The 14,705-nt window shown below is 46.2% G+C and overlaps 2 protein-coding genes across 2 annotated transcripts in view; both read left to right on the top strand.

Annotated features, from left to right (window-relative positions):
- The window catches only part of LOC135184218 (UDP-glucuronosyltransferase 1A1-like), a 76,108-nt gene that overhangs the window by 20,736 nt on the left and 40,667 nt on the right, over positions 1–14,705 (top strand). The window lies entirely within an intron of this gene.
- LOC135181222 (UDP-glucuronosyltransferase 1A9-like) lies at positions 651–13,166 on the top strand. The gene is made up of 4 exons (XM_064154218.1): positions 651–1,496; positions 3,552–3,626; positions 11,365–11,425; positions 12,796–13,166. Exons 1-4 carry the CDS (start codon positions 651–653, stop codon positions 13,164–13,166), a joined length of 1,353 nt encoding a protein of 450 aa, XP_064010288.1.

Raw genomic sequence — 14,705 nt, 5'->3', positions numbered from 1 at the left:
GAGGGCCATCCTGTAGGCAGTGACAGCACTGCATTACTGCTCTAAATCAAGAGCCTGGATTTCAGCTTCACTGCTCTGTGCCTCAGCTGCCAAGTCAGCCTCTCCCAGAGTCTTTTCTTGTCATTGTCACTGTAGAGATTCCTGCAGGCTCAGAAGGGTTCATTTATTCACCCTCTGCCCGTATCCTGAGGTTTTTCTGTTGTGCTTCGTTTGCTGTCCTCAAGGAAAGTATTCTAAAATCCACATCTCAACAATAAAGACATCTGCTGAGGCAGTTTTCATTTGTCACTGTGGTGCTGGAATTGCTTGCATTGTAGTTGTGTTCCTTGTTCTGACTAAGGCTTAGACAGACATCAAAGATCAAAAGAATAAGAAATCTGACTAGCAGGTTGAGGAGCTACTCCTCTCCCAAACACAAGGAACTGCAGTGGCTTGGCACAGGAAAGGGTCACTGCATTTGTTTTTACATGTAATGAAAAAAAAAAATCTAAATCACAGAGCAGTAAATCATTAACTAACAGATTATAATGTATCAGCACAACTCAACATATAAGTGGATCAACTTCCTTCAAAAGCAGCAAACCAACCTACAGCCTGAAAGAGGAGGCTCTTTTCTCTGTCTTCATAGTCAATTCTCTGGCCACAGGACCATGACTTGGAGGCTTTGCTGTACCTGGATTTTTGTCCTCCTCCTTCCTGGCCTCTCAGATGGAGGGAAGCTCCTGGTGGTGCCCATGGTGGGAAGCCACTGGCTTAGCATGCAGAAAGTAGTTGAAAAGCTCTCCGAGAGAGGACACGAGGTGGTGGTGATAGCGCCAGAAGTAAGCTGGCAGATGGAAACGACACAGGCTTACACTGTGAAAACACATCCAGTGTCTTTGCCGCTAGAAGAAGTGGACAATGCCTTTCGTGAGTCTCTTGCCGCTCACCTGAGTGACCTGCCTTTCCCAATGAATGCAATAGCAATGTACAGGAGCTCAGACCGTTTTTTCCGTATATTCTTTACTCAGTGCAGGGACCTCTTCAGCAGCAAGGAGACCCTGCAGTACTTGAACCAAAGTGCCTTCGATGCTGTCCTAACAGACCCTGTTTCTATGTGCGGACCAATCCTTGCTAATTATCTTTCTCTTCCATCTGTGTTCTTCATGAGAGGATTTCCTTGCAGCTTACACTATAAAGCAACACAGTGCCCAAGCCCTCTCTCCTACATCCCAAGGCTCTTTTCCTTCAACTCAGACCACATGACATTTTTACAGAGAGTCGAAAATGCACTGATTGATCTCTTGGAACTTGAGTACTGTAACAGTTTATATGAAGATGCACGAAAGCTTTCCTCAGAAGTTCTTCAGAGAGATGTATCCTTGTTGGATCTCCTGAATTCTGCTTCCATTTGGCTTATGAGGTTTGACTTTGTGTTTGAGTATGTCAGGCCAGTGATGCCCAATATGGTCTTCATCGGAGGTATAAACTGTGTTCAGAAGAAACCACTGCCTAAGGTAAGTTTTTTTTTCCTGCACAGAATACCTTCAGGTATGTGCTGTGATTGTGGCATTTAATGCAATTGAATTTTTCTGTTTCTGGCAATGATGGAGTGCAAACAGGCTTTAGCAGTTGTTTTCCATAAGCTGAAATCAGATTACCTTGGTGGAGGTGGATGACTGAGAATCATGAGGGTTTCACAAGAAATCCAAGGGAAAAATTGATTGGCTTCATCTTCATACTGCAAATTACTGCCCTCAGTGATTTGTGTTCACCAGTCAGAGTAATTTCTTTATTTGTTTCACTTTCATGGAGTCTGACATTTTAGACATTTAGATTTCTTTCACTTTTCCAAAAGCCCCAAGAGAGTTCTCTAAGAGTTGCCTCTTTTCTTTTTCACTGTAGGCTCGGCAAAGTCAATTCTTTCTCTTTGGTTGTGCTTTCATGATGTATGGTTTCCAAATGCTCCACCTAGCTGCAGTTATTTCTGTTTCTACATCAGGACAAGGTATAAATGTCATGTGGAAATGCAGAGTGTTAGTGTGGAGTCTGTGTGTCTGTGTGCCATCCTCTGAGCACACTTTAAATGTTGCCTTTTGATAGGAAAACTAAGTGTGTTAGAAATTTCCAACTTGTTCCTCATAGAATCATAGAATCAACCAGGTTGGAAGAGTGCTCCAAGATCATCCAGTCCAACCTATCACTCAGCCCTATCCAGTCAACTAGACCATGGCACTAAGTGCCTCATTCAGTCTTTTCTTGAAGAACTCAGGGGACGATGCCTTCACCACCTCCCTGAAGACATGATGCGATATTTGAGAGAGGGCAAATTTGATGTGGTTTTCACAGATCCATTCCTGATGTGCGGTCCGATAATTGCTGAGTATCTTTCAGTTCCTTCTGTCTTATTTTTGCGAGGATTTCCATGTGGAATGGATTTTAAAGCTACCCAGTGTCCAAGCCCTCCTTCCTATGTCCCCAGACTCTTCCTACAGAACTCAGATAGCATGACATTCTCTCAGCGAGTGAAGAACATGCTGGTCTATATGCTGGAGTTTGTTTACTGTAAGCCAATATTTGCTCCATTTGAAGAACTTGCCTATGAGATTTTGCAAAGGAAAGTGACAGCTACAGACCTGCTAAGCTGTGGATCTGACACTAAGCTGGGAGCAGATGTGGCTGGGTTGGAGGGCAGAAGGGCTCTGCAGCGGGACCTTGACCTGCTGGACAGATAGGCAGAGTCCAATGGGATGGCATTCAATAGCTCCAAGTGCTGGGTGCTGCACTTTGGCCACAAGAACCCCATGCAGAGACACAGGCTGGGGTTAGAGTGGCTGGAGAGCAGCCAAACAGAGAGGGATCTGGGGGTGCTGATCGATACCCGCCTGAACATGAGTCAGCAGTCTGCCCAGGTGGCCAAGAGAGCCAGTGGCAGCCTGGCCTGCATCAGGAATGGTGTGGTCAGCAGGAGCAGGGAGGTCATTCTGCCCCTGTACTCTGCACTGGTTAGACCACACCTTGAGTACTGTGTTCAGTTCTGGGCCCCCCAGTTTAGGAAGGACACTGAGATGCTTGAGCGTGTCCAGAGAAGGGTGACGAGGCTGGTGAGAGGCTTTGAGCACAAGCCCTACGAGGAGAGGCTGAGGGAGCTGGGATTGTTTAGCCTGGAGAAGAGGAGGCTCAGGGGTGACCTTATTGCTGTCTACAACTACCTGAGGGGTGGTTGTGGCCAGGAGGAGGTTGCTCTCTTCTCTCAGGTGGCCAGCACCAGAACAAGAGGACACAGCCTCAGGCTACGTCAGGGGAAGTTTAGGCTGGAGGTGAGGAGAAAGTTCTTCACTGAGAGAGTCATTGGACAGTGGAATGGGCTGCCCAGGGAGGTAGTGGAGTCGCCGTACCTGGGGTTATTCAAGGCAGGATTGGACGTGGCACTTGGTGCCATAGTCTAGCCATGACAATTGTGGCAAAGGGTTGGACTTGATGATCTATGACGTCTCTTCCAACCTTGTTGATACTATGATACTGTGATACTGTGATCTGTTTGGCTACTGAGATACGATTTTGTGTTTGAGTTCCCAAGACCAGTGATGCCAAACATGGTTTTTATTGGAGGGATAAACTGTGAGCAGAAGCAAAACTTGTCTCAGGTACCAATTTATATTTTGTTTTCATTGAAGAGGCAAGAATGCATCTCTGTAAGCCTCCTTAGATGGAAACCTAACTGACAACACCTTGGTAGTTAAAAATAGGAAGCTAATGAGAATTCCTGCATGCCAGGTGTTGTAGGTTAAGGGAAATCAAGAGTTAATTGGTATAACCATAAAGAAAGTCCTCCAGAGAGACTAGAAAGTCTTGGGGGACCAAGACTTGGGGGTAACTATTAATTCTCTTCTCTTTTCCTGTCTCCCCCTACATAAGGAGCTCACAGCCATTTCTTTCTCTGTCTCCCTCCTCTCTTCTCCGAGTGTGTGCAGCAGGCTGTCACCTCTCGGCTTGAGGGGGACAGGAGCAGTCTCTATCCTTGGCTGGCAAACTAATCTTTCCTATGACTCTGGTTGGTAGGGCAGCATTGAGGCCTGGTAGTGAGCCTAGTGGTGGGGGAGATCAGCTGTTGCTGGGCCTGCTGAGGGGGAGGTGGAGGCGGTGAGAGGTTTTGGAAGGTGGAGAGCTGGGCCGAGGCAGATACATTTTTTAGTTGCCAACCAGGTTTCTGAATCAAGTATAATGTATTCTACAGCAGGAAAGGGATATTTAATTATTGCAAGACCTGTGCACTTCTGAAACAGAGTAATGGAGAGGAAAGCCCAAATGTCACCCCTTTGTATCCAGATAGGTGTGTTTAGTTTGGAAGTGGGAGTGCCAATCCTCTCACTAGGACAGCCTCTGGTGCCACTAAGTTTGCTCTAACTCGTGATGCCTGTGTTCAAATGAAGGGAAAGGAGCAGCAGCTACTGAGAAGAAGTCTTTCAAAAGGGCATGGAGGCAGGCGTGGGCAAGATTGCTGATCAGTTATTGAAGATGCAAGCAGGTGTTGGTAAATGCCCCACATGGAACATAACATCTGTCTTCATCTGTCGGTCTAGCCTGAACGCATCCTCCTCTAGTGTTATTTGACAGCCTTTTCAGAGGTTATCTTCAGTAGGTCTGTTTCTGTGCATCATCATCACCTGAACTATTTGCCGATTCCCCTTCAGTTAATCCTATGTTGTAAACTTCTGGTGGGCAGAGTGGAAGTAATGAAGCTGGCTGGTCCTGAGGGCAGGTTCTGTAGGAGGTCAAAGCTTTTCCTTCAGCCTTGAAAACAAACATGCAAAACGTGTACATGAAAGAAAGCTCCACTAGGGGTGCAGAGTCCCAAATGCCCTGGATAAGCAAACTGCATTCCAAAGGCACCTGCCCAGTCACCTACATGCAAACTTTTATGGTGTGAGATAATCTCCCACACAAAAAGACCCAGCAATTTGAGATAGGAAAGGATCAGGACCTACAGAGTTGATGAATTGTTTCAGTCGTAACCTGAACTGACATTGGCCTTGAACTCCTGAGTTCATGAATCAGAAACATGTTGCTCCAATGGGGAACTGCTGTTTTGCAACTTACTTTTATACTCAGTAGGGTAAGAGGTTAGATGGAAGTTATATGCAGATGCAGATAAAGATTTTCAGTTCACTACTTATCTTCCAAAAAAAGCACGTTTGCATTGGTGGAAAAAATACTTGTTCTCAGGTGTACTGGCTGGTTTTGGTTACAAAAGACCCAAACAACACAACAAAATCCAAATATTTTAACACTGATTCCTCATACATATCTTTACTATGCTATGTTTCACTGTACAACTTGTCTCAGCTTCATAAGAAAATGCTTTAAAAATGTACCAAATGGCTACACCCTGTGACAATTCTGTCAGCCTTTGACACGACATGTCAAAGAGCCATTTCAGTGTGCTCTTCATCGATCCAGTGCCACCATGTGGGGTCAGCACTCTGTGCATGCCTTTCATGGATTCCCACACACCTCAGATGATGTTGTCAGTAAGCGTCAGCCAAAGTCCCTGGGCTGCTGATGGAAGAAAGTGTTAAGAGGCTGTGATCCTACTGAGGGAAGAAGCAAAGAAGGTGAGTCACTGAACTGTAATCTTAGCTTGAGTGAACAAAGTGTATGATGATAGGAGACACGCCTTTCTCTGGCTCACACAAGCCTGATTTTGAAATACAAACCTTATCTCAATCTTCTATAATCTTTAACCTCCTACCGTGACTCCATTGCGTGCAAATTTGCGAACACCTGAAATGTGAGGCAAGTCAAAGGGCACAGATATCACTGAGAAAGCATTGCCAAGTGCTGTGATTTTGTAGGTGGAGTGTAGCTACAGAAGCCTGTGACCTGCCCTAGCTGTTTCTGTGCATGGGCTCCGTGCTCCACTCACACCATGCTGGCAGCAGTGCTAGTCCTCTTCCTGTGCTGCCTGAATCCTGCTGCTGCTGGGCAACTGCTGGTGATCCAATGGAGGGTACCCACTAGCTGTGTATGAAGGAAGAACTGGCTGAGCTGAGCCAGAGAGGGCATGAGATAGTTGTTATTGCACCAGGGAGCAAAATGCTGATAGACTTCTTGAGTATATGTGAGCTGAAAATGTATCTGGTGCCATTGAGAAAGGAGGAGCCTGCAACAAGTTTTACACTCATGTAGCAGAGACTGTTTTAGCGAGGAACCTTTCCTGGCCAGATTTTTGAATACTTGGGATCACTTCCAAAAGCGCTCTGCCATGTTTCAAGCTTTCTGCAGTTTCTTACTGCACAAGCATAAACTGTGGACAGGAGAAACCATTTTCTCTGGTCAGTCACTGGCTGGGAAAGCTATAACAAGGGAGAAGTTCTGGCAGCCTGATACCCGCGTAATCTAAGTGAGGTGTAACAGTGCTTGATGTGGATAGTTCTTAACCTAAAGTTGTAATATAGATTAAGACTTTCGATACAGCAAATCCACATGAAAAACAGACCAGGAGAATAAAGTATGATTGCACCTCCTTTCCTTGGGTCTGCCCAGCTCTGGGATTTTGCTCAGCAATGTTCTGCTGTGTTCGGTTCCAGCTGAAGTCAGACACGCAGTTACCATTTTGACCAGGGATTAACACATAAAGGACAGGTGAATGATAACAGCTCTTCCAAACATTCTTTGCCTCGCAGAAGAGACAGTAGAATATTTCTTCAAATGCACAAAGGTGCTTGTCCAGTCAGAAAAGATAACTCATGGTGTAATGTGCAATATCATCACATGGTCTTTTCTGTAGCAGCAGTCTTGGGCTGAAGGCTTCTATTCAGTGGTGAAGGTTTTGGTCTAGCAACAGCTTCCAGCATAAAAATTAGCTGAATTCTCAACTGCATTTTTAGGAGACATCCAGTTTGAATAGGCAAGTACTTCTGTTGTAGTGGGAGCTGTCCCTGCCTACGGCAGGGGCTTGGAACTAGAGGATCTTTGAGGTCCTTTCCAACATAAACCTTTCTGTGACTCTATACTGAGGGGCATTTCCTCAGGCATCTGTGGCTTGAAAAGTACTTGATAAAGGGATGCATGTGATGTATGTTAGCTTACTATAGTTCATGACAGTTATCAGCTTGTTGTCCCATGTGAAGTATATTCTTTCTTGCTTGTGCTGTAAGCAGAACACCCTCCTCCTGTAAAGCCAGAGGTGCAAAAGGAGAGGTAGGAGGAGAGAGCTCTCCTCAGCAGATGGTGAACCTGTAGTTAGTGTCATGCAGCTGTTTCAGCAATAAATCACATTGTCTCCTAGAAAGGATAAAATGTTATCCTTCACAAACATTTCTTAAACAGAGCCTGTTCTTCTCTCAAGCTTTTTTCACTTACCAGCCTTCCTGAAGTCTTTTGGAATGGATTCTTCCTGCCTATCACCACTCTTACTCTTCCAGAAAATGCATAGGCCTTTGTGAACATGAATGAGTGAAGTTTCAAGTGAAAATAGATTTGTGTTTTACAAGCCTGACACATCTTCCTCAGTTGCAATCTTAACTGTCCTCAGTCTTTGCTATAATCCTCCTTCACCTGATGCTGCCCACTGAAAATTCTGCTGAGCTGCTAGTGTTCCTGGCTTCTTTTTCACAAAAGCTTATTCCTACATCCCAAGAACGTGTACTGGTCATTCTAGCTTTATTGCCCTAATGCAGCTCCTTTTATGCTAAACATAGAAGAGGCATATTCAGCTAGCTTACTTAAGATTGGTTAGCATAGTATATGCGGAAGGCACAGATAGGCTAAGGCTCAGACATAAACAACGGTGGTGCCACCCTCTTGAGGTCAGCAGATCCTGGCCTTGTACCTGGGATGTGGAGGCTGTATCATCGTCTTAGTTCCTGCCTCCGAGATGGGCTCAGGGACACTCTTCACAGCACAGGTTGCTCATGTCCTTTGGCAGCAAGAATGCATCCACAGATGCGGGGACAGCTGCATGGGGTAATTCTTTGCTTCTGTGTCCTGAAGCACTCAGAGCTGCCTTCAAGAATAGAAGCATCCTGTCCTCCTTTTAAACCAGCATCTCCCATCTTCACACTCACATGGCTTCTGGTGGAAATCACGTGTTCCAAAGCTAGAAAAAACCCTGGGTATTCCTCTTTCCTTTAGTCTGCCTTTTCTAGATACTTTTCCTACAGAGAGCAGAGGGAACAGTGCCCCGTGAGCAAGGAAAGAATGCATCAGAGCATAAGCAGTTTGGAATTGAGTCTTCTGGGAGAAAAAACTCTACCTATCCATACACAGTGGAAGCCCTGGGTTGGCCATTACTGTTCCCAAATAGAACTGTATGTTCAGAATAGGTAGTTCTCCAAACCCCAGTGATCCATTGCTCTGCAGACAAGAAAACAAACAATTAGAATGGCTAGGAAAGAGAGAGGAGTTTCAAAACATGCTTTCTTTTCTCGGATGAGGAAGTTAAGCAACAGAGTCTCCTCTTACACATCTTGCCATAGTTTTCCACAGCTTGAGAATTTTGGCAGAACTCATTCCAGAAGAGGGCTCCTTTCTGCCTTCTCTGACATGGCCCCATGGAGTACTGCTGTGGAGCTGCAGGCATCAGGCTGTTGAGGAGCTTGTGCTTTTGCAGAAATATACTCTCATGAGACCCCACCTTGAGTAGTGCATCCAGTTCTGGTGTCTCCATCATAAGAAGGACACAGTGCTGTTGGAGCGAGTCCAGAGAAAGGCCACAAAGATGATTCAAGAGCTGGAACACCTCTGCTATGAGGATGGGCTGAGGAAGCTGTGGTTGTCCTGCATGGAGAAGACATCTTTGCCAAATTGTGGCAGACAGGAGAGGTGCCTGAGGACTGGAGGAGAGCCAGTGTCACTCCAGTCTTCAAAAAAGGGCAAGAAAGAGGTTCCAGGAAACTATAGACTGGTCAGCCTCACCTCCATCCCTGGAAAAATGATAGAGAGACTCCTGTTGGAGGGCATCTCAAGGCACTTGGAAGAGAAGAAGTTTATCAGGAGTAGTCAGCATGGATTTACCAAGGGGAAGTCTTGCTTAGCTAACCTGATAGTGTTCTATGATGCCATAACTGAATGGGTAGCTTCAGGGAAAGCAGTGGATGTAGTCTACCTTGACCTTAGCGAGGCCTTTGACACCTTCTCCCATGACATTTTAGTGAGGAAGCTGAGGAAGTGTGGGATGGAAGAGCAGACAGTGAAGTGGGTTAGGAACTGGTTGCAAGATAGATTTCAGAGTGTGATGATCAATGGTGCCAGGTCCAGCTGGAGAGCTGTGACTAGTGGTGTCCCCCAGAGATCAGTGCCGAGGCCAGTCCTGTTCAAGATCTTCATCAATGACATTGATGAGGGCACAGAGTGTCTGCTCAGCAAGTTTGCTGACGACACCAAGCTGGAAGGCTTGGCTGATACAGATGAAGTGAGACCTGCACAGACTGGAGAGCTGGGCACAGAGGAACCAGATGAAGCTCAACGAGGACAAGTGCAGAGTCCTGCATCTGGGGAGGAATGTTAAAACTGCACCTGTACAGCCTGGGAGGTGATCTGCTGGAGAGCAGCCCTGTGGAGAGGGACCTGTGGGTCCTAGTTGATAACGAGTTACCTATGGCACAGCAATGTGCCCTTGTGGCCAAGAAGGCCAATGGGATCTTGGAGTGTATTAGGAGGAGTGTCTCCAGCAGATCAAGGGAGGTTCTCCTCCCCCTCTACTCTGCCCTGGTGAGACCTCATCTTGAACACTGTGCTCAGTCTTGGGCTCCCCAGTTTAAGAGGGACAGAGATCTGCTGGAGAGGGTCCAGCAGAGGGCTATGAGGATGATTAGGGGACAGGAGGGCATGGCTACTGAGGGGAGGCTGAGGGGACTAGGGCTGTTTAGTCTGGAGAAAAGAAGACTTAGACTTATAAGTATCTGAAGGCTGCCAGGAGGGGGAGACAGGTTCTGCTCACTTGCTCCCTGGGATAGGACACGGAGCTGTGGGTGTAAGTTGCAGCACAAGAGGTTCCACCTCAACACAAGGGGGAACTTCTTTCCTGTAAGGGCCCCAGAGCACTGGAGCAGGCTCCCCAGAGAGGTTGTGGAGTCTCCTTCTCTGGAGACTTTCAGGGCCTGTCTGGATGTGTTCCTCTGTGATCTGTTAGACAGTATTGGCCTGCCCCAGCAGGGTGGTTGGAATCAATGATCTCTCTGGGTCCCTTCCAAACCCTAACATCCTATGATCCTATGAAGACTCTTGGGGGACTGTATAACTGCCTTCTACTACCTGAATGGATCCTACAGGGTGCCTAGGAAAAGGACAAGGAATGGGTTTAAGCTGAGGGAGAGCAGGTTTAGACTGGATCTTAGGAAGAAGTTCTTCAGTATGAGGGTAGTGAGACTCTGGTATAGGTTGTCCAGGGAGATTTTGGAGGCCTCTTCCCTGGGAGTGTTAAAAGTCAGGTTGGATGAGGCCTTGAGCAGCACAGTCTAGTTGAGAGGTATCCCTGCCCACGATGTGAGGTTGGAATAGATGATCCCTAAGGTCCTTTTCAACCTGAGCCAGGACTATGATTCTATGATATGGGTTTTATCTAGCAGAGACTTCAGACTCCTCTAGGGCCATAAGCATCATCCACAACCAGCAGACTCTGAGGGAGTGGAAGAACATGTGCCCACAGGACTGGGTCTGAGGGAATACAAACTGCACTTATTCACTGACTAAGATAAGCTGCACAAGCTGCCCCGGGATGGTTTTCCTTTTGTCTTGCATTTTGAGTCAGTATCTGTCTCAGGAACAAGTACATACTCGTTAAGAGTCACAAAATTCCAGCTGCCAAGTCACAATGGAAGTTGAAAGAAGAACTTGAACAATAAGTAACTGGTATTTAAGGTAGGAGAGTTACAAAGAGGTATAGGGAAACGATACAAAAATACTTACACAATCAGATTGATGGCAATGGATGGGGGTGGATTCAGGACGTGGTGGTCCCTCCATGTGGTAGGATAGCCAGGTGGTAAATCAGGAGCAGCAGGAACAAGGGTGAGGCTATCAGGCAGGAAGGGAGGGCAAAGATAGAAAGCAATAGGAAGTTCCTCTGGTTTTATAGGGGTCCTAGACAGGAAATGGGAGTGGGCTAACCACTACACATGGGGTCATGTTCAGACCACCCCCAGGAGGGTTAAGCCTTTACTCTGAGGAAGATGTTGCTCAGCTGGCACACAGTTCTTGCTATTTGTGACCTCTGCTCAAACTGCACTGGTGCTCGAACCTGTAGATACAATAGAAGTTGCTAATGAACACCTCCCTCGTCAGACCTCCCATGCACAAGTGATCACATGTGAAAGTAAGCAGGCCTTATCTTGCACTCTGGTGAGCCCAGTGAAGTTTAACCCATCTACCAACCCTTGCCAGATAACTAAGCCAACTGTGGGAGTGGCTGATAAACTGTCCAACACTCAGAAGCACCTCAAAGGTATAGATTAACTTCATCTGTCCTGGGACTGGCTTTGCAAACACTCCCCTCGTGTTAGGGGTGATGCAAGGTATGGATGGCAGGTTTGTCCTGCTGTAGAAGGAGAGGAGAGGTGGGCACTTGTCAGCTCTCTGCTTACCTCTCTGCAGCAAACAGGGAGTGGGGAGACACTGCTAAATATATAATTTACCATTACTAGTGAGAGAAAAGTGTTTGCTAAAAGGCCATTTTAAAATTAATTTTCTATAAACTTGGAAATATTATGGTTTAGCTCTTATTCATCAATTTGTCCTTACATCTTGGAATGCCATAGAAGACTCTGAGAGCATGTTTTTCACAATTCACTACATCACATTGAGGGACCAAGGCTGCCCAGCTCTAAATCTCCTATGTTTCAGTGTTCTTCCATGTCATGGTCCTGTACTGGCTTCGATAATGACAAGAGAATTGTGGTGAAGCGAATGGCTCTTGGGAACTGATGGCACTGCTAAAGCTGCTCATGAGCTAAGTCAAGTCCCCACTTGGGCTCACATGTGAGTCTCTACTGCGCAGTTAAAGCCATGCAAGCAGTAGAAGTCTTTAAAACACACTTAGAACATCTCGTGTCTGCCCTATAATTCGTGTACAGGCAAGTGGAGAGGAGTTTCCAATTGCCTGAGGGCCATCCTGTAGGCAGTGACAGCACTGCATTACTGCTCTAAACCAGAGCCTGGATTTCAGCTTCACTGCTCTGTGCCTCAGCTGCCAAGTCAGCCTCTCCCAGAGTCTTTTCTTGTCATTGTCAGTGTGGAGATTGCTGCTGGCTCAGAAGGGTTCATTTATTCACCCTTTGCCCTTATCCTGAGGGTCTCCTGTTGTGCTTCCTTTGCTACCCCCAAGGAAAGTATCCTTAAAATCCATATCTCAACCACAAAGACATCTGCTGAGGCAGTTTTCATTTGTCACTGTGGTGCGGAAATTGCTCGCACCAGAGTTGCCTTCCTTGTTCTGACCAAGGCTTAGACAGGACACATCAAAGATCAAGAGAATAAGAAATCTTAGGAGCTGCTCCTCTCCCAAACACAAAGAACTTCAGTGGTTTGGCACAGGAAAGCGTCACTGCATTTGTTTTTACATGTAATGGCAAAAAAAAAAAAAAAACCAGACAAGCTACAACAGAGAGCAGTGAATCATTAACTAAGAGATTATAACGTAGCAGCACAACTCAATATATAAACAGATCAACTTCCTTCAAAAGCAGCAAACCAACCTACAGCCTGAAAGAGGAGGCTCTTCTGTCTGTATTCACAGTCTATTCTCTGGCCACAGGACCATGACTTGGAGGCTTTGCTGTACCTGGATTTTTGTCCTCCTCCTTTCTGGCCTCTCAGATGGAGGGAAACTCCTGGTGGTGCCCATGGTGGGAAGCCACTGGCTTAGCATGCAGAAAGTAGTTGAAAAGCTCTCCGAGAGAGGACACGAGGTGGTGGTGCTTATGCCAGAAGTAAGCTGGTGGATGGAGACGACACAGGCTTACACTGTGAAAAAATATCCATCATCTCTGGCACTAAAAGAAGTGGACGATGCCTTTTGTGAGTCTCTTGCCACTCTCCTGAGTGACCTGCCTTTCCCAGTGAATGCTATAGCAATGTACAGGAGCTCAGACCATTTTTTCTGTGCATTATTTACTCAGTGCAGGGACCTCTTCAGCAGCAAGGAGACCCTGCAGTACTTGAATCCAAGTGCCTTGATGCTGTTGTAACAGACCCTGCTTTTATGTGTGAACCAATCCTTGCTAATTATTTTTCTCTTCCATCTGTGCTGCTGAAGAAGGAGTGGAGGGCAGGATATTTTTTCCTCTCTGCTTACCTGTATGCAGCAAATGGAAGGGGGCATGGGAGTGTGGAATGGAGGGGGTGTAGTTTGTTCATTCACCCTTACCCCTTATCTTGAGGTTCTCCGGTTCTGCTTCCATTCGTGTCCTAAAAGGAATTGTCCTAGCATCCATGTCTCCAACCATAAAGACAAAGTTCAGCTGCTGTTCTTCTCCACCTGACACTTGGGGGTGCATAGTGCATCCTGGTAGTGATGATGTAACCATAAGACATGCAGGTTTGCCTGCTTCCAGGAGGTGAGAATTTAACATCATCCTTCTGCATACTGCTTAGGTGTTCTCAATAAGGCTAGTCCCTGGAAGCAATGCTGTTGCAATTTCCATTCATTCTGCTGGGTACATTTCCAAGGTTGCCTTTTGTGATGGTTTGGGCTCTTACCCGCCCCCCACACTTTTTTATTTGCCCCAGCTAACTCAGACGGACCCTGGGAATATAGATGAAGCAATTTATTTACAGCTAGCAGAATTTACAAGCAGCTATTTACAATATATACAGTTATATACAATTATATACAGAAATATACAAAGGATAAACAACACAAAAGCACAACTCCCCTCCCAGAAACCTGAGTCCCCAGGAGGGGCTCTCAAACCACCCCAACACCTCCCCCGGCCCTCTCAACCTTACCCCAGTTCTCAGGAAGAAGAGAGGTGCAGCCAAGAGGTTAGGGAGCAAGGTTAGTAGGAGCAGGGTTAATGAGATGTGACCAGGTCTGAAGGCAAAGGCAGAAGTGAAAGACAAAATGGAGAAAGTTTACTTCTTCTTCCCAGAGTTCTCAGCGTGACTGTGAGAGAAGTTGACACCATGTTTTTCATTTCACTGCCCGTTATCTAGTTCTTTTACCAAAACATTCTAGCTTGCTTCAAACTAGCACACCTTTAGAAAGCAAAACCAGGCTTCTTTTCTCACTGGCTACTTCTCCACTCAACGGTATTAAGCAGAGTTAGGACAAGAGTACATCCCTGGTGTTAGCTGAGGAAGGAAGGAACATGTTGACACACTTCCAAGCCTACAAATCATCAACAAGCACAAAGAGGAACATCTTCCTCCAAGAACAGTCTGCTCCCATCCCCTATTCTATGAGCAATGGCAATATGAAAACTAACCACAACTGTGTTGGGAAGTTAAATATTTACTTCTGCAGTTGATAGATTCCATGTAGAAAAGTTAAAACTTGCATGGACCTTCATACAAAAGACTGTGTTGGGTGCCTCCAGCGCAGAACTCTGGTTTACTTCTGCCACAATATCTCTTCTGTTACAATGCTTTTACCAACCTGCAGGGATTGGTAAAATCTTCTTCTGACGTTGTCTTTATGCTTGTGTGAAGGTGGAAAGATCCTGGTGATACATCAGGATGGAAGTTATTGGCTCAGCATGCACTCAGTAGTGGGGAAACACTGGCAA

Source organism: Pogoniulus pusillus, chromosome 2, assembly GCF_015220805.1.
Source record: "Pogoniulus pusillus isolate bPogPus1 chromosome 2, bPogPus1.pri, whole genome shotgun sequence".
Classification (NCBI taxonomy): domain Eukaryota; kingdom Metazoa; phylum Chordata; class Aves; order Piciformes; family Lybiidae; genus Pogoniulus; species Pogoniulus pusillus.
Note: the sequence above shows the minus strand (reverse complement) of the source record. Positions and strands in the feature narration are given on the sequence as shown.

What these genes read in the sequence shown, in the direction of transcription:
- LOC135181222 (XM_064154218.1), top strand. Translation starts at nt 651, where the DNA reads ATGACTTGGAGGCTTTGCTGTACCTGGATTTTTGTCCTCCTCCTTCCT. An exon ending in AGAAGCAAAACTTGTCTCAG is followed by an intron (nt 3,627 to 11,364) that starts GTACCAATTTAT and finishes AACCCTTGCCAG; the next exon opens with ATAACTAAGCCAACTGTGGG. An exon ending in CACTCAGAAGCACCTCAAAG is followed by an intron (nt 11,426 to 12,795) that starts GTATAGATTAAC and finishes CTGGCCTCTCAG; the next exon opens with ATGGAGGGAAACTCCTGGTG.